The 19,653-nt window shown below is 35.9% G+C and overlaps 2 protein-coding genes across 2 annotated transcripts; one reads left to right on the forward strand and one right to left on the reverse strand.

Annotated features, from left to right (window-relative positions):
- Positions 1–2,431: 2,431 nt before the first annotated feature.
- SDF2 (stromal cell-derived factor 2-like protein precursor) lies at positions 2,432–4,584 on the reverse strand. Its single transcript, XM_008222465.2, has 6 exons — positions 4,187–4,584; positions 3,970–4,110; positions 3,744–3,884; positions 3,419–3,468; positions 3,200–3,329; positions 2,432–2,686 (listed from the first exon to the last, which is right to left on the reverse strand). The coding sequence occupies exons 1-6, from the start codon at positions 4,283–4,285 to the stop codon at positions 2,603–2,605; spliced, it is 645 nt and encodes a 214-aa protein (XP_008220687.1). The 5' UTR covers positions 4,286–4,584; the 3' UTR covers positions 2,432–2,602.
- Positions 4,585–7,370: 2,786 nt separating this feature from the next.
- On the forward strand, positions 7,371–16,097 carry LOC103320746 (sister chromatid cohesion protein PDS5 homolog C). Its single transcript, XM_008222464.3, has 14 exons — positions 7,371–7,814; positions 9,445–9,648; positions 9,754–9,935; positions 10,086–10,212; positions 10,298–10,495; positions 11,021–11,071; positions 12,050–12,970; positions 13,068–13,178; positions 13,418–13,491; positions 14,126–14,177; positions 14,363–14,449; positions 14,529–14,572; positions 15,114–15,188; positions 15,263–16,097. Exons 1-14 carry the CDS (start codon positions 7,713–7,715, stop codon positions 15,822–15,824), a joined length of 2,790 nt encoding a protein of 929 aa, XP_008220686.2. The 5' UTR covers positions 7,371–7,712; the 3' UTR covers positions 15,825–16,097.
- The last annotated feature ends 3,556 nt before the right edge of the window (positions 16,098–19,653 follow it).

Here is a 19,653-nt window from a genome sequence, read left to right on the forward strand (position 1 = left end):
TACTTATTGCAATGGAAGTGGGGTAGGTCGAAGGCTAGGCCCTGCAGCTTCTGGACACTCTCCAGTATGGTCCGATTCAATTGTTTATGCACCAAAGTGCAAATGCACGTGTAGGTAGCTGTGTGTAAGTCAAGATTTAATTTTGAATGCCATTAGGTTTGTAGGCAATAATAAGTTAACACAAAACCAGTCTAAGTTTAAGTATATGCTTTTTTTCTTCTAAGTTTTATATTCCAGCGACATTGGTGAACGGCAAAATAAAACCTAGGACTTCGGGTGTAGGAGTAAAGCTGTGTTTGAGTTGAGTTGTAACCGTAGCTTTTAGGTCAAACATTTTAGGTTGCTTTTTCACATATGAGATTTTAAAGCAAGTAAGGTGCGGATTAAATGCAACCGTCCAATGTTTGTCATTGAGATTGAAGGTAATATTCGGATCTCAGGGGGGGTGAGGGAGGGCACGTGCGCATGCAAAAAAGTCTTTGCTTTGCTTCTGCCTTGTGTTTCCACCGACTTGGAAATAATATCCGACTCTGTAGTTCACAAGATTTATTGTACATATTCGGACCCAAAAAAAAAAGAAAAAGATTTATTGAGTATGAAGGACAGTGGTGACGTACACGTGGCCCTTTTAGGGGCTTTTTTTCCAAAAAATGTGAAAAAGGTGAGCTGTGGCGTGGGGACTTATGGAGGTGGCTGGCTGAGATTATGGCCAAAACTGCTATATATTGTTGGAGGGATTTATAGGCAAACAATTTTGGTGTGTGTTTTTGCAACTACCCAACTAAGCAAATTAAAGCCTTTTTAATATCCCACCAAAGAATAGATGTGTAGTACTGTTGGTCCATTCAAATTAAACTGATTTTCCCACTTTTATGTCGATAAAATAAGTCAATTTAGGTTTTAGTCACCAAAAAAAACCTTTCATTTTTTAAAAAAGTCAAAACTTTTCCAAAAAAGACAGAAAAACTCATCAACTCTCAAATCAAATAAATGTAAAGATTCATGAAACTAAAAATAAATCAGATATTTTTGTCATTTCTTCTTTTCAAAACATTTCTCTTCTTTGGCCTTTTTCAAAATGTCCCGATAAAATATTAGTGGGAATCTCTTTTCCAAGTATTAATGTTGAAGGGTTTAAGCCACTATCCACCAAAAGTTAACCTTTTTTTTTTTCTTTCTTAATGATTAATGTACGTGCTAACAGTGACAATTATAAATGTTGGGGGACAATAATATCCACGTTAGCCCCAATGAGATAATGGTAACTTTTAAATGCCTTTGAAGATCAAAAGAATTTCCAAGTCAGTAAACACTTTGTTCTTTGATTTTTTTTACAATTTATCTAATGAAATTTCTCTTTGATTACAAAAAAAAAAAAAAAAAAACTCAACTTTCTCTTTTATGTCCTGCTTTTCTAAGAACATTTGGAAGAACACACAGAAAAACCCTAACCGGGAGGGAGCCAGCAGCTTCCTTAGGTCCTTCATGCATGTTCATAGCTAAGCTTTTTCCTCTTTCTGTGAAGGCGTGAAAATAACTAGCCAGGTCTTGACTTGGTTGGGAAAGGAAAGGGAAAAAGAAACAGAGGAATCTATGAGTTGGAAAAGGTTAAGAGGATAAAAAGGATATTTAGGCTTTTTCCTCGATCAAGCTACACACAATGATGCGTCCCCTACCAGTACTTCATGTCTTCATATGGCAGCCTTATGCAATGCAACCTCACTTCACATGAAGCTTCATTATTCCTTATCAGTTTCTCAGATCTCTAATTCTTTATCCGTTTCAGTGAAACTATAGATATTCTGGTCAGATTAATGTTTGTGTTTATGCTAAATCTGATGAATTATATCTGTTGAGTGAGAAATATGATCAATTAATTCGTATTCAAAGTTGCAAGTTGGACGACAAGCTTGCAGCAGAGTTAGGTACGAGGAAGGACCACTGATATGGAGGACAATTACCCAAAAGCCGTAGGGGTGCCCCAGCCCAGCAAAGGTCAATTTCTCACTAGTGGAATGGAATACGACTAGGGATGATAAGTGGGTACCCAGTGACTTCAGCAAAGAGCCCGTACCATACTTATGTTCCTGTAAAAAGAAGCCTTCTTGAAGCCTTCCCTCACTTTAAACTCCTCATTATAACCTTCCCATCCCTTTTGAGCTCAACGGGCTTTTGCTTTGAAAGTAAATTGCCCAAATGAGAATACTCATGTGGGCTAGAAATGCATTGGAGTTGAAACTCTCATTTCAATTAACAAAAGCCCACAACCAAAAGAAATCAACGAAAACTAGTGTTCTGCCCATTGCAGCTTAGATGGCGTTCATGGACATCTTCAATTGTGTGATGTCACAGTTCATTAATTCAGCTAAAGCTGACCACTTAATCATTTGCTTAATCACTAAAACGATATAGCACAAGATACAGGGGAAAGTTCCAGAGGAAAACAACATTAACAATATCAGATAACATTGTATTGTTAAAACATATCTTCCTTCATTACAACATCTGCTACAACTATTATGGGACCAGGTACCAGCCACCAAAAAATTCCAAAACCCGTATACCTGTTTTTATAGAGTGATTCATCCTAAATTACTAGAATCTACTTGGTTTCAGCGACCGGGAGGTACACGCCTTCGGCTGCCAACCAAACATTGTCTGCGCGTTTTTCTCTGACAGCGCAAACCTAGATCATAGTGAAAGGATAATATTTAGCACAACTTCAACAATGATTTATCAAAAAGTTTATCTCCACTATTGTTACATAAATGGAATAAATAAATAAAATAAAATTGTTTTCCATAGATATGACAATTATATTTGAAATAACATTTCTTGCCCAGCTTAACACTAACATTGCAATAACTTATTGTAAAATTTCTTTGTTAAGCCGCGGAACACACTGAAAGCAATCAAATTCAAGCTATTTAGTTTACAACATACAGACTTTACAGAATTATTGGAATGTCTAGTACACCACCAAATCAAGAAAATGCGTAAATGTAAAAGCCAGAGATAGGTGTAAAAGTAAAACAAATCATTAAGAGTATTGGACATAATCAGTAATAAACACCATTATTAACAATCCAGACTCAATGCACCAACAGAAACCCCAAAAAAAACGCAAGTGACCAACGAGCTTAGAAATTTCGTTTTCATTTACTGGTGGAGATATGGAGTTTAGTTTCATTATTCTTACCTCCTGCTGTCCCCCAGCAATGCGGGTGTACTTCTTGTCATGACTATGTAGATAAACACCTGTGTCGACATGCTGAATTCGAACCCTTTGATCCTGCTTCCAGGTCTTCCCACTCCCTTCAATCATAACCCTACAAAATACCACACCAACCCAAATCATGAGCAATGAAGATGAAAAATACGGCCTAACCTCCTATGAACAAATCAATTCGCTTCTCACCTCCAGTGATCACCAGTATCAGATTCAGATTCTCCCCCAAAGCAGCTCACCTACACCGAATGGATTATGCAAGTCATTTCAGGCGTAATAATGGCCCCACACTTGATTATACAAAAGGAAACAGATTCAAACTGTCTACAAATAATACTGGAAAAGCCATATACAAAATCAGGTCGCAGCAAAGATTCTAATATTCAGTGGGTCACCAATTCATAATTACAAGTAAGCCCGACAAACACAAGTACAAGCATACAAAACAAAAATAAATAATGCTTGACCAATGACCATTACGAAAGGTTGGTAAGAAAAATAAGAGTTTTGAAACCTCTTGGTTGCCAGTTATGGGGGAGGCATGCAAATGGCTGTGCAGCCATTTCCTAGTCTTCATGTGCTGCAACCTGATAATTGTCCCACTTGGAATGCTATCACCTTGCTTGGCAGCTGTTTCGAGCTCAGGTCTAACAATCTGCAAACGAAAACCCAGTTCAGTAACTGTAACCAAACCACACCCAAGAAACAGAGACGAGGAGAAACAGAAGAGAACACCATACCCAGTAGCTATTTGCATCGTCAACGTTGGGAAAACCAGTGACAGACTGCTGACCACTACCAGAACCATACGGCACGTCGTGGGAATGCAGGCGAAACTTGGTCTTCTCGTGCATCAGCTTCAGCACAGTCCCGTACGTCACCTGCCCAATCGCAATTCAATTATACAAAATTCCCAAAAAATATCAAATCAAATAGGAAATGGAGGTGGATATGAACCTCGACGCCCTCGGAGGTAGAAGCGGAAGCAGCGTAGCCTGTATCGAGATCGAGGCCGAAGATGAGGAACAGAGCAAGGCAGAAGAAACCCATCGCCATACCAAAGAGTAATGCTATGAACCAGTTCTGTTGCCAGAAGGGAAACTCAGGCTCCGAAGCCCGCCTGGGTACTGTGACTCGCCCCACGACCCGGCCCGGCTCTGTGGAAGACGACGGAGCAGAAGAGTTGGAGGGTTTTCTTCGACTCAAACTCGGCGAACCTGAAGAAGCCACGGTGAGACTCCCCTACAAAAGGGAACTGGAAATCTGGATTTGGGATTTGGAAATGTGAACTTAGGGATTTGGCCTTTTGGGGTTTCGATCTGTGACTGTGACTCTTTCTCTCTCTCTCTTTGCCTGTACTTGTGAATGCATGAGTCTTTTTTCTGGTTGGAGAGCGCTGCTGCTGTGACATGGGATCAGCGAATGGGAGCGTGACACGTTGGCATTGTATTGACATGGAAGGTTGTTACTGGACGTATGATGTAAAACCGCGTTGCGGCCCAAAAGGCTTCGGATTCTTGAGGAAGCCAGTGAAAAATGATTGATACAAGCATAATTGGGCTTATTAATGGGCCGGGTTGGACCCAATCCCATTAATCGGTGCCCGCAAGGCAGTAGCCGCTTTTTGCAGTCGCACATGAGTGGTTTTCAGCCGGATGTGTGATCGCACATGAGTGGTTTTCAGCCGTTGATGTGTGATCGCACATGAGTGGTTTATTAAATATTTATGAAAAATAATTCCCCATTCTTATTGGTCAAACAAACCTCCTCTTCGCCCAACGATAAGTACCACTCACCGATCCCTCCATGTTATTCGACAAGCACAACTAAAAACTTTAAATAAATTTTTTTTAAAAATAGTTACTAAAAGGCTAAAATTTTAAAATTTCCCCCAACCCACCATGACACACTATCATAAATGCAACATGATTGGATTCGTGGTCAACTAATTTTAGTTGAATTGACGACTAATCAACCAACTATTTTTTTCTCTAAATCCTCATAATATATTAGGAAATAAAAATCGATTAAAATCTTCCTTCCTTCTATAATGTGTGTTGTTCCATATGCATGGTCCAATTTTATAAAAGAATATCAATATAAATATGGTTTAGATCAATTGGCCAATGTAATATACTCGATTCTGTAAACCAGAGTTTGATATATTTTTATGAACGTTAGAATAGTTTAAACTATCAACTTGTAAAAAAAATCACTTATAAATATTTTTGTAATAAAAATAGTTTCCATAATTAATATATATATATATATATATATTAGAAAAAGAAAAGAAAAGGAAGGTATTTAAAATGCAGTTACTTGTCCATCCTCCCCGGTCCTCCTAAATTACACCATCCTTTTTTATTACTTTTGTAAGTGAAGTAATCATTCCTGTCTTTTTCCCGCTTAAAATTTGAGAGATTTTCTGTACTTTTTTTGTTTTGTTTTGCCAAAGAGAGCTTTTATTAACTTGGATTTGCCGAATATGATAAGATTCCATGGCCTATGGATACCAAAGGAATATTATCTTTATTTTATACTTATCGATTAAAAAAATTACCAAATGCAATTTAATAATGACAATTAAATCACAAGTCATTTTATATGATGCTTAGTGTCTGTTTGGCATTGCTTATTTGGGGTTATAAATGATTATTTTTTTTTTTTTGAGAAGTCCAGCCTATTTGGTAAACTATGATAAAATCCTTTATTGTTAAAAATTGATGTGAGATAAAGTTATAAGGAAAAAAAACTAATGAGGTGCGCTAGATTTAATGAAATTTACGAACTTCAGAAAATACCCCAATCTATTTCACACAATCTCTTATATTCGTGTGTTTTCTCCTTCGCATCCTTTTGTTTCTTCACGCCATATTTTCCATAGAGTTCTCATTATCTTTAATCTCTTTTATTCTTCATATTATTTTTTCTGATTGAATCAATTGAAGCACACTCTTGAGAAGCCATAAGACTCAGGTAAGAGGCATATTATGTTTATTTATTCTCAATTGAAACACACTCTTTCTCTTTTATTTATAGGGTTTTAACTTAAATAGTTGTTGATATTGATTTTTATTTGTATATTTTTTTCTGTTCTTGTTTTTGTGTTATTTGGTTCTTTGCCAGAATATTTATTATTAATGGAATATATTGATTTAACTTGAAACATTAGTGTAGAGCATTTGGATACAAATATTTAATTTTTAACATAGTACTTTATTTAATTTATAATTAAAATAATTTGTAAGGGTGTGATGAAAACATATTTAATACAAAAAACACACACACATATATATATATATATATATAAGTGAGAGTGAAAGTGTTTTCCCTTTTATCAAACTCTTTAACAAAAAAGTCATTTTAACATAATGTCATTTTTAGTCATTATACATAGCTCACAATATTTTCACACAAAAAATTACCAAACACCAAACTACTTTATCTTACAGCAAATCACTTATAGGGAGAACTACCTCTCATATGATTCTCCATATAATCACTTTAAGTGATTTTAAGTGATTATTTGCAGAAGCACTTCCTATGTGCTTCTTCATAAAATCACTTAAAACAACTTAAGGTGATTATTTGGAGAAGTAATTCTCCATAGAAGTGTTTTTGGCATATCCAAAATCACTCCCAAACGAGCCTTTAGAAAATGATCATTGTATCAACATCACTTTTAACAAAACATTTACCAAACACCAAACTACTTTATCTTACAGCAAATTTAATAGCGATTATTTTCACAACACAATAATGCTAAACTGGCCTTTAAACTCATCATATATATAGCTCTGTGTATATATATATTCCTTTTACAATATAAAATCACTATACATATTTTATTATACAAATCACTATACGTATTTTATTATACAAATCACAGAGACAGCACGGGAAGACTGGAGACTCTAGACATTTTATTCAGTTTTGGGGGAAATAAAAAAAAAAAGTCTTCCCAAGAAAAAGGAAACGCAGCGATAAATCTAGCCGTTGAAGGACCACTAGGTGGGCCCCACCAATAAGATCCAAAGGCGGATTTGAAATCTCAAATTGAACTCCAATTCACAATCCCGCGGATTCCGAGCCAAGCTTCGCTGGATTCTCTTTTTAAGGGCAGAAAATAAAAATTTATTTATTTAGCACAAACAACGACTGAGGCTCCGAGAGTGGTATGGGATGAGAGAGAGAGAGAGAGAGAGAGAGAGACGGTATAAAAAAGAAAAAATATAAACGAGAGCGAGCGAGTGAATGAACGACATAAATAATTTTTATATGCAAAAACAATATCGAAAACTCTTATTCACTTTCTCTCTCTAAAAAGAAAGAAGGGGAAAACCCTAGCTTTCTCTCTCCTAAACTTTTCCGATCGCTCTCTCTCATCGATTCGTGTGGTTCTAGGCCTTCAATGGTGTGAAATTAGGGCTAGAGCTGCGAGATTGTCAAGGATCTAAAGCAAGAAATAGGAAAGCGCGCAACAATGGCGTCGGCAGACAAGGAGCTCGAAGCCCAGCTTACGGAAGCTGGGAATCAGCTCTTGGAACCTCCGTCTTCCGTCGAAGACCTCCTTCCTCTTCTCGACGTAAGCCCCAATTCCCTTTCAAATGGTTATGGTTTTCTATTTCGTTTTCTTTTGGAACGGTGAAGTTTGTGCCTTTCAGTGGTTTTTGTTCAATGGTTAATTTCGCGTTTTTATTTTATTGTACTCCTTTCTGTGTGGTTAGTTGTCAATTTAGTGAAATGAGTTTCGAATTTTATTGTTATGAAATCTTCTGATGTGGGAATTAAGTGGTTTTATACAATTTCCACGGTTTTATTTTTTGACGATCCGTTCTAAAGTCTTTTTCCCATTTTAATCTTGCGCTGCATGTTCATGTGATTGGTATTGCTTGTATTATCGGTTATTCTTATCCTCTTTAAGCTTTAGGCACGAACAGTACTTTCATATGCCATGCATGAAGTCCTAGGTAGCCTTTCTATGCCGTAATGTTGTGTTTTCATGAGGTTGAGGACGCGGGGTTTGTGTCTCTGGCTCACTTTCCTTTTAGGCTTCTTAGTATTTTACTCTTTTTATCCCTCAGTGTGAACATAACACAGGTCTAAAAGTGGTACGTTAATGTCAATTATGCCTAGCCAAAGTAAAAGTAAATGATGCATATTTATGTGGTTTACTGCACAGTGCGATGATAATATGGTTTACGCATTTCATGTACTACCAATTAAGTTTTAATTTTTAAGAATGATGAAGGTTTTAGATAATTTTAAGGTTAGTTTTTATCATGTACAGCAAAGGAAATACAAATGATCTCCCAACATGAATATGAAGATACGTTATTCATGTTCACCATATCTAAGAAATCAAATTGAAGGCCGATCATTTCAAGTTTCATTTAATGCTCAGGAAAGTCATTTCGTTTTGGATATTTGTCCTATGCTTGTCCCTAGTAGATATTTGGAAAGAAAGTAATGTAAATATTTTTGGTTACTTTGCATTACACTTTCCTGAAAAGGAGCTTTATTAATTGAGGTTTGCATTGCTGTTCATTTCTCCCTGTATGCATCATGTTTTCTAAGTGAATTTATTATTGGTACCTTTCTTAAAATGAAGGCCAGTTATTTGTTGTTATTTATTTTAAAATTTGTTACTGTTGTATATTCTTTCTTTCCAGGTTCCGGTTAATGTAATTTTCATAGAAACTTGTCGATGTTAAATTTTTCTTTCTCTGGTTTCAAATAAAGTTAATTTAATGTTTTTGAACATATTTGGCTTAGGTGGAAGAATGACAATCTTCTCGTTTCGGTGGTGTTTAATTCTTGTCTCTTTGGTTTCAATTGGTTTTATTTGCCTTTTTTATCCTTCCATTGAAGGAGAACCTTATTTTTGTCGTTGACGAGTTGTTCCAGGCTCAGCAACTAACATTAATACATGACACATGATTGTATTCTGAATCCCATATGTAGGATTTGGGTGTCAAAGACTTATAAAGAGTAGTGAAAAAATAGGAGAGTAGTCATGTCACTTGAAATCTTCACCACTCTTAACCTCGTAATGAAGGGCACTTCACATCTTAACTATCATCAATGAATGGTTATGGCCCTTAGTTTCAAAAATTTTGCAATCGGATAATTAAATATTATTGATTTATTTTGTTGTTCTCAAGGTCACTAGCTTTGGCTAATATTTTGTTTTTTTTTCTCCTGGTGATGTTAAGAGTGTCGAGAGTTGTCTATCAAAGGTAGAGCAATCACCTACCAAGTCAATGCAAACTGCTCTTTCTCCGTCACAGAAAGCTTTGGTTGCTGAGCAGCTTTTAAGGCATTCAGATCCTGATGTCAAAGTTGCTGTTGCATCTTGCATCAGTGAGATAACAAGAATAACTGCACCTGATGCACCTTATGATGATGACCAAATGAAGGTACCTGGAGTTGATCTAGGTCATACTGATTCTTCATCTGTCTTGTCTACACATATTCCATATTTTAAAGAAAATTTAATCTTCTTAAATTGTATATGCATGCAGGAGGTCTTTCAGCTTATCGTATCTTCATTTGAGGATCTATATGACAAGTCCAGCCGATCATATGCAAAGAGGACTTCGATTCTTGAAACTGTTGCCAAGGTCCGGTCATGTGTGGTGATGTTGGATCTTGAATGTGATGCATTGATTCTTGAAATGTTCCAGCATTTCCTTAAGTCAATAAGGTACAAAGTCTTAAGTTGAGTTATTGTCATTACTTTATGTGTGTATATATATACTTTCAGGAATGTTTGCTTCCACTTGTGGAGTAAGACTTGTAAGCTGATACATTGTTGAAAACTGAACCTTATATGTTTGGCTCTTAATGTTTTCAGGGACTATCACCCAGAAAATGTTTTCTCATCAATGGAGACGATTATGACTCTTGTTTTAGAAGAAAGTGAGGATATTTCTCTTGAGCTAATATCTCCCTTATTAGATAGTGTGAAAAATGACAATGAGGTAAGTCATTGTTTTTTATTGACAATTAGTACTTTCTACTTCCTGTTTTATTTTTCAATTTGCTAATTATTATTTTTTCCTCCAGGATATATTACCAATTGCAAGGAAGTTGGGGGAGAGAGTACTTGAAAGCTGTGCTACTAAACTTAAGCCTTACATGATAGAGCAAGTCAAATGCTTGGGCATTGCTTTAGATGATTATAGTAAAGTTGTAGCCTCGATATGCCAAGAGGCAGCTGGTGATGATGAGCCGAACGAAGGTTTTGATGCTGATGAAAATGTGGTAAGATTTTCATATTATTAAGACATTGATGTTCATTATTTTATTGAGAGAGAGTCTGGAGATTTGGGAGGAAATGTATGTATTGTTATTATTTCTCTTTAACAAGTGAGAGCAAGAGTGGTTTTTGAAAATTGAAGAGTTTAGGGTAACCCATAGATGTATGGGCCTTGCCTCTTTGATGTTTTGGACGGTAGGTACATTTTTTTCTTTGGTGTTTCTGAGAAAAATGAACAGCTAATAACAATTAGTTGACAACTCTAGTTTGATCGCTGGTTTGATTTTTTACCCTTAATCCTTTGGTAACTTGTCCGAGAACATTGATGATTATCTAAGATGCCACAGCATGCCTTTTTTTTTCTTCCTCCTCTTAGGGTAGAGGTGGTTTGGTGTGACACAAGAGGGTTTCTTGTTCCCGTTGTTTCATGCCCAAGGTCAAACAGCCTGTTATTGGCCGGTGATGTCTTTGTATTGTTATTTGTCTTTGTGAATCAAGTCAGCAATTTGTATTAACCATTGATACTTCAGGCTGCTGAGGACAAGTCAGCAATTAGGGAATCTTCTGATGAGGCTGCCCAGGTGAGTTGTGTCTTCTTCTGTCAACTCCTTTATAAATTTTTATATACTTTGCGCTTCTATTTATTTATACACATTAATTTTAGGGTTTTGAGCCATTTTACGACCTCAACTACCTAATCAAACTTAACCCCCTAAACTAAAAAATCAGCCAATTTCGCACCCGAACTCATTGGAACATTCAATTTGGCCCGTCAAAATTTTCAAATTTCATCAATTTTTCCATCCTAAAAGTCACGTGACTTACTATTTAAGTTTTTTATTTTATAAATATCATTAAAAACCAAAATATTTTTATAAAATAAATATAATAAAAGAAATGATACATGGATCTGAAACAACCATCACAACATGACTGAACCATTGTGACTGAGGAAGACCTATAACTCCACTCACTTTGTAGAATTGCATTTTTGGCCTTCCATATCTTTAAGTGCCAGCATATGATTGTTCGAGCTCTCTCTCTCTCTCTCTCTACTTAGGCCCAACTGCATCTGCTCCTTAATTAAAACTCCCAAGTGTTCCAGGTCTTCAAAATGGTTTGGGTCTGCACCATTGTCACAAGATATTTGAGAGTTCATTGGTTTTGGGTCTTCAAAAGATTCCTTATTTCAGTCTCACTCTAAGTTCCTTTATCGATCTTCGGCCTCATTCACAACAAGGGGTTGAGTTGTGGCAGATGGTAGGATGGGGCTGTGGGGAAGAGGGTGGGGCTGTGGTTGGCTGGTTATTTGATTTGATTATTTTGGTTTTGGTTTTGTATATTTGACCTTTTATTTTACTAAAAATTACAAATTTACTCTTATTATTAATGGTAATTTGGAAGAAATTCGAAAAACTTAACGGCAAGGGCTAAATTGGCTGACTTTTTAGGTCGGGGGGTTAAGTTCGATTAGGGTGAGAGTTGAGGTTGGAAAACCACGCTTACTCTTAATTTATTGGATTGAAGTGTGTTATTTTACTCGTTCTCTGTCTTTCCAGGTGGATAAAGGGAAGGCTGAAGCAGCAGTTTCTCCTGACCAAGTTGATCCTGCTATTGACAAATCCTCGCAGTTAGTTATGAACAATGGTAATACAGAGACTGGAGAAGATGACTCTTTTGCTGAGTCAATTGCCTTAAAGAAGCAGGAGGAGGGTGACGATACTGGGGATCAGAAAGATCCAAATGCATCAAGTAATGCTGAACCTGATAGTTTGGAGACTCAGAAAGCTGTTGATGCAGAACAAATTCCAGAACAAGCTATGAAGGAAAAGGCAGGGGATTATAATTTGTCAACAAATTCAACAGAACCTTCAGAAAATCGAGAAGTTGATAATGAGGAAGATACTGAGACACAACCTGACCATAAAAGTGTCACAGAAGATGTTCCGAGTTCACCTCACGAGGCTCCTTCTGAGGAGGCAGCTGTGCCATCAGAAAAGGAGAAAGGATCTGATGTTAACCTCTCTTCAAAGGCATTGGAGAAGGAATCTGCTGTTGTTGCTTCTCGGTCCGCAAGTGAGAGCCTTCCTGATGAAAGTCGTTCCAAAAAGGCTGGACGGAACAGGAAGAAAGATAGTTCCAATAAAGGGGCGGCAGCATTTGCAGATGATGAACCCAATAAGGCAACTGATGGGACAAGTGATTCAGAATTAAAACCAAGTAGACGCACGGGGAAAAGGGGGTCTGGTGGTATTTCTAATGAGAATAAAAATCCAATTGTCGTGGATGCATCTAGAAAGGAAAGTGGCACCACAAGTGATTCAGAGGCAAACCAGAAATCAGCTAAGAAGGTAGATGGAAGCACTAAAACAGATGATGGTTCCTCTATAAAGCAACCAGAAGATAAGAAAAGGCGTGGTCGTGGAAAAGTTACTCCTGGAAAGGATGCAACAAAATCTTCATCTAAAGATGATGACAAAGTACTTTCTTATTGGCTTTGCAGTTATGCCTTTGATATTTTTTTCATTGATTTCTATTGTTAAATACATTTTAAACAAAATAACTGCTGTTATTTAGGAGATGATGTCAACACCTAAGAAGGCCACAAAATCAACCAAGGACGAACCTCCCCTGGAGGAGACTCCTAAGACAAATTCAAAGAGGAAGCGTGCTTCAGGAAAAGAGAAGGTATACATGCTTTAGTCTATTTCGTTGCAATTTGTATGTTTTATCCAATTTTTTTTTTTTTAGTGTTCTTAGTCCTTTATCCCATCAATTGCTATCAACCTTCTATATTTTAGGTTTTTTCAAGTGTTCATACAATTCAAGTAATCATGCTTATGCTTGTATTCAACACTTTAAGTTTGCTTAAAGACTCATTTGATTTTGCTTATGCATGAAGTCTTACTGGTTTATTACCTTTTCAGGGATCTGGTGCCAAAGATTTTGGTGAGGATGTGGTTGGTTCAAAGATTCAAGTTTGGTGGCCGAAAGATCGTAGGTATGTGCTTACCTTCGGTTCAATGTTTTCTCAATATTTCTCTTATGCAATGCAGGAGTTTGCACGTAACTGTTTGGTCAATATTTTCTCAATATTTTTTTTTTTGGTTATTATATCTCAACCTATATGGGCACAACGTATATTAGCTTTCAATTTCAATATCCACTATATTATATGCAATTTGTTATGTTTAAGAAGTGCTAATATATTTTCTTCTTATTTCTGTAGTGATTATGATTCCAAACCACTTAAAATTGTACTACTGTTTTTGCTATACATTTATTGATCTGCACTTGAAAGTAGTGTTACTTGGTGTAAGTAGAGATGTCTCGTAAATGCAGTGCCTTTGTTGCAGCCTTTTAGGGAGTTTTGAAGGTCCACATATAAGAGTCTACTAGGTTGTTCAATAGAGTTCAGCATTAGCAACTTTTTGATGACTCCTGCTTTGTTTCTCTCCTTTTTTTTTTGTTATCCTTAAAATAAAAAGTTTTCATGGGGGTGGGGACAGATTGTTTCCTGCTGAATTTTCCTTTTAAATAGGATTCTTATAGAAGAACTAGATTAAGGAATTTCTTTATGGTTTTAAATTTTGAAGTTTTAGTTTGTCTGTAATATCTGATTTATAATTTTACAGGTATTATAAAGGTGTTGTTGATTCTTTTGATCCTGCTAAAAAGAAGCATAAGGTGAGATGCTAACTATGAAAGTCTCAATTTTTTTTAATAGATTTTGTGTACACTATATTTTTTCGTATTTAGTTGAATTGATCGCTAGAAAAGTTCATCACAAACTTTTCATTTTAATGTTATTATTGTCTAAAAATGAAACCTGATATTCCTCAATTCTTTGTACTCTTGCCATTCTTCCATAGGTATTGTATATTGATGGTGATCAAGAAGTACTAAATCTTAAAAAAGAGAAGTGGGAGTATATAGAAGGTGATTTTGGCTCAGACGAGGTTGGTAACTGACATATTCTATTTGCTAGTTTTCATCTTTACTTGCTTAAGTTGTGCACTGAGATATTTTTGTTAACAGGAGCAAGAAACTGATCAATCAAGTCATGATGCCTCTTCTGAAGTGTATGTTTTTTTCACTTCTGATATGTACTATATAATTTAGAACTTAACATTTAGTCTTTAAGCTTCAGATTTTAAAGCTATATTCTGCATCATACCATAGATTGAATGTGACATCCAGATATTCTGATTCTGTTGAATGTCACTCGTGTACTAAATTTGTTCTCGTGTCATTGACTTGACTTGTCTTGAAAATTGTGCTATGTTGATGAAACTTTTAATGTTTTTCTGTTTTGCATATTGAGTCAGTATTTCAGTCTTAACTTGTCCAGCAATGGGCACCTAGATTCTTCTTGAAGATGGATGATTCAGATAAACCACCCCAACGTTGCTGCCTGGAGTCTACTTCCTAAATCATAAACTTAAACCTGAAAATCTGTTGCTGTATATTTCTATGTTTTAAGGTTTAGGATCTAACTAAAGTCCTCAATATCAAGTTTCGATTCCTGATCTGTCTGTTATATTTTGCTTTATATATTTGGCAAGTGTTTGTTTTATGGAAATTGTGGTGATGTCCTCCTTGATGTTCTGCTGTCATAACCAGGCCTCTGAAGAGGAAAGTGAAAATAAATGCTGAAGAGGCAACTAAGGCAGAAAAGATGGATATCTCACCCAAATTGTGAGTGCAATTTTGTGTTACTAAAAATTGAGGTCATTATTTCTGTAAATTTCTAAATGAAGTCAATTTTCTAGGGGTGGAGCTTCCTCTGGCAGATCAAAAGGTGGAGCTACTAAATTTGGTCGTAAATCGAGAGAAGGCAGTAAAGCTGATAGCAAATCCAAAGGTACTGTTGGAAAATCAGATGATGAGCATATTGGAAAATTGAAGGATCACACCCTAAAGAGTAGTGGTAAATCGGTTGATGTTGTTCAGAAGACATCCAGCAAATTGAAGAACAATGATAGCCAGACACCGAAAAGTACCAAATCCAAGGAAGATGACAGCAGCACACATAGAGCTTCCACCAAATCGAAGCAAGACACACAGAAAGCTGGGAAGTCAAATCAGGGCACACCGAAGACTGCCTCCATTTCCAAGGGTAAATCCACTGCAAGTGGTGGCAAAGCAAATGCCAACGGGGTGGGCAGGGTGAAATCTGGTTCGAAGGCGAAAGACAGCGAGGACATCAAGGAAAGCTCCAGCGATTCTGAGAAAGTGACAGAAAGTACAAAGAGGAAGTCCCCAACTTTATCCAAGGCACAGGGAAGTGAGACCAAGTCTGGTAAGAAGCGACGGAGAGGAACCAAGAGTTAATCATCATCTATCTAGTCTCGCTTGTGACCGTGCATTAGTTTATATCTTAATTGTCATCGTCGTCGGCATGATTCCCAGATTTGTGGCTAGAATTGTTTGATAGCCTAGCGTATGTTGGTTGTAGGGGTAACCTTAGTTTTCTTTGATGTATCTATGTTCTAGATGGAATTAATTGTTGTTTATTTTGGAGGCAACAGTAGAGAACCACTTTTGGGGGTTTAGGTTTGTTGGAGAAGATGTTTTTAATAGATAATGTCATAGATTATTAACGAACTTGCTGCCAGTGCCATCTTATAATTTAATATTATTGCAAAATCTGGAGCCAAGTAGTAGCTATATTTGAATGTTGTGAGATTTATTAACAAGCCATCTCCCTTTAGAAATAGAATAAAATTATTCATTCTTTGTGTAACTTCGGTTTGTTTGCTGACCGTAGATTTCATCATCACCTTCTGCATCTATCGTCTCCCACTAGAGCCATCTGTAATGCAAACATTATTATTATTATTAAGTTATATCCACTCTAATTCAGTCAATTAATCCCTTATTAATGTACAATCTAATATCATAACGATGATGGGCTGGACTTGAGCCTTCGCTTGAAATGTTGTAGCCCAAGCTCAAATTTGATGAATATAAGGCTGGTGAGGCTGAGGGAGCATAAATAATAATAGGGGAAATTGTCATTTAGTAATTTCATATGTATAAAATTAATATCTATTAAAAAATCATTTGTTTTAAAAAAAATTTAAAAAAATTAATGGGAGAAAAGTATACCTGACTAGCTGAGTCATAGCTTCTTTACGTAAATATGAACATAAATTCACTAATATATAAAAAATATACATGTTGAAAGGGAAACAAAGACATAATGAACCATCTTCTCTCTCTCTCTCTCTCTCTCTCTCTCTCTCGTATATCTAATTATTATATATTGTAGGTTTGGGCTTTTCATGCTCTACCAAAATCATAACACTACATTTTTTTGAAGTAAACAAAATCTAACAAACCCTCCTTTTGGTATCATCCAATTTATATATTAATTAAGGATTGACCTTTCGGGCTCCACCTTAAACAACCACAAAAGCCGAAATTGACTTGAATATTTTTCAAGCCGAAAGAGACTTCGTAGCTTTCTAGTGCTGAAAACGACCTCTTTTGGCCTTCCCTTATACATTTTCTCAACAATTCTCTATAGTGTACACTACAATATTAGACTAGAGATTCCTTATTTTACTACAAATGTGCGTTTATCTCTTTTATCACCCGACGACGAAGATGATTGAGATATAAGTTTTTTTAGTCAAAGTTGACATAAATCATGAATGTAGTGTTTGCCCATTATATATCAAATTTGTGTCACTTGGGCATTCAATTTCTCAATAGGTCATACTCTCATATTCTGGATGTCCTAATTGGATATACATTATTGTTTGGGCTGGGGAACCCTTAAAAACTTTTGTGATTAGTGTAAAGATAACCCCACATGCGCACAACATCTATAGTCATCTACTTGTCCCCCACTGAGGTAGTTTTATGAAATTAGTGGCTTGCAAATTGCTGGTGGTTGTTGAAACTTAATTTCCCAATTCCCTTTGGCCAAATATATATATATATATATATGTATGTAATTATATGCTTGCCTTTTCTTATATTATATTGTATATTGCATTGTGGCTCTCCTGCCTGCACCCTACAATGGTCAAATATTACTGCAAAGTTGCAATTTCCTGTCATGTATCAATCGTTAAAGAAAGGGCCACAAACATTTGGAGATATGGTTCATGTATCAAAAGTGAGACTTTCCTTTTGTCATCTAGCCAAACCCAGTTTTCTTCTCTATCTAATGCTGATGGAGATCACTGTGCATGCAGCTCCTGGTCAAAAGGAAAATAGAGAGCAAACAGAAAGGCTGAATTGTTTTACACACACACACACATACACCCAAGTCAATCCTCCTCCTGAACTAGCCTTTTAAAACTTGGTAATCTTTTTTATACGTTTTCTCAACTTGATATTATTTAACTTGCAAGTGCGCCTGCATTAATGTCAAGACTGCAATAATGACACAGAGAAAGATACTAACTCTAACTCGACTCTATTGCTACGTATAGGTATAGCTACCAAAACTTTTGATTTCTATAAATGGGTGTTGATAAACACATACATCATATATACGTGTACAAAATCCTACTCATAAAATGCTTTTAAACCCTAACCCTAATTATTGCAGGTCGTGGTCAGATGTTTAATTTGCTATTTCAAAAGGGATGAATTAAACTGAGATTAATTTATAATACAGACGCGTTTTATTATTAGATTACAAGTAATTAAGCTGAGATTAAGAGAGGAACCCACTGGCAGATGCAGATTGGCACATTGCATTACTGACAGCAGCCACATGGGGTTGCAATTGATCCGCACTCGTACAGATTCCTAGACAAAATAATGTCCCGTAGCCATCGACTGTGGGGATGGGAATTGGGAAACAAGTAGAGTCAAGGTGACAAATACAAAAAATTTATTATCTTTCAGCTTCCTATTTTGATTTGATGTTTAAATATAGACGACATTTTTCTTTCCCTTTAAACAATTTGAGTTAGGGTACTTCATATTTGACTTCAATAACACTTGAGATGGGGACAAAAAGTTCATCTCCAGAAGTTACATAATAAAAAATAAAAAATAAACACGGATAATAATATAAGCGGAATGTAACATTTTGTGACCGTGTTACAATTACACACGAAATAAAATAAAATTACAGAACTTGAATTATACTTCAAAGAATTGAGTGCATGTTGATAATTGATCTATCTCAAAAGAGATTTCGATGGTCTTAACTTAATTGCCACGAGCTTCAATTATGAGGACAAAAATGGTGTTAAAGTTTTGGAAGGGGACACCTTTTGGAATTACGAGTGGTCCATGAATGATGAGTGATGACCCCTCCCTCAACCCCACCCCCTCATCCCTTCCAAAGTATAAAGTATTTAAATGGAAAAGGAGAAGTTTAGATGGTTGGGAGAGGGAGGAGCCATTAGGTTAGGGGTTGGGGGCTTTAAGGGCGTGGTCTCTGCTTCCAATAAATACCAATTTTTTCTTGCAGTCGGCTACTATATTCGTTTATCAATTTGCACAGTGACAGAAGTAGCTAGGCTACAGCTCACTTTCTCTCTCGTTTTAACTGTCAAACAAAGTAGCGCATATATTCATATATGCGCATATCTTTATTCTTTGGAAAAGGCTAAAGGAGAGAGAAATTTTTAAAAAAGCAAAATGGACAAAATTGCTTTATTTATTTTTGGATTTCTAAGGAATCCTTTACATTTATGTTTTTGGTTTGAAAGTTGAGATGTTTTTCTGTTTTTTTAAAAAAAGCTTTTGCTTTTTCCAAAAGTGAAATTTTTTTTATAGCTAAAACCTAAATTTACTTTTATAAAGAAGTAAAATCCTAAATAAAATAGCAAATAAATTCAAATTACAATAAAAATAAATAAATATAAATTACAATAGAAAATAAATCTCAATTATAATAGAACTAGATAAATGGGTAAGTAACCAAAATCCTAACTAAGTCAGGACTCGTCAACACTCCCCCTCAAGTTGAGGCAAAGATATTTGGCATACCCAACTTGACTAGCAAGTCATAGAACACCATACTTGACATTGACCAATCGAACAACTGTAGAGAAGGCCTTGTCATAAACCATGAGTGAAACAACTAACAAATCCTAACAATTAAGGCACATAGAAGAACACATAAAAGCAAAATACAAAAACTTTGTGAGCACGACAGTAAATAAGGCAGAACACATATTCAACAAAC

This window comes from Prunus mume, linkage group LG2, assembly GCF_029339155.1.
Source record: "Prunus mume cultivar Tortuosa linkage group LG2, ASM2933915v1, whole genome shotgun sequence".
NCBI classification, from domain to species: domain Eukaryota; kingdom Viridiplantae; phylum Streptophyta; class Magnoliopsida; order Rosales; family Rosaceae; genus Prunus; species Prunus mume.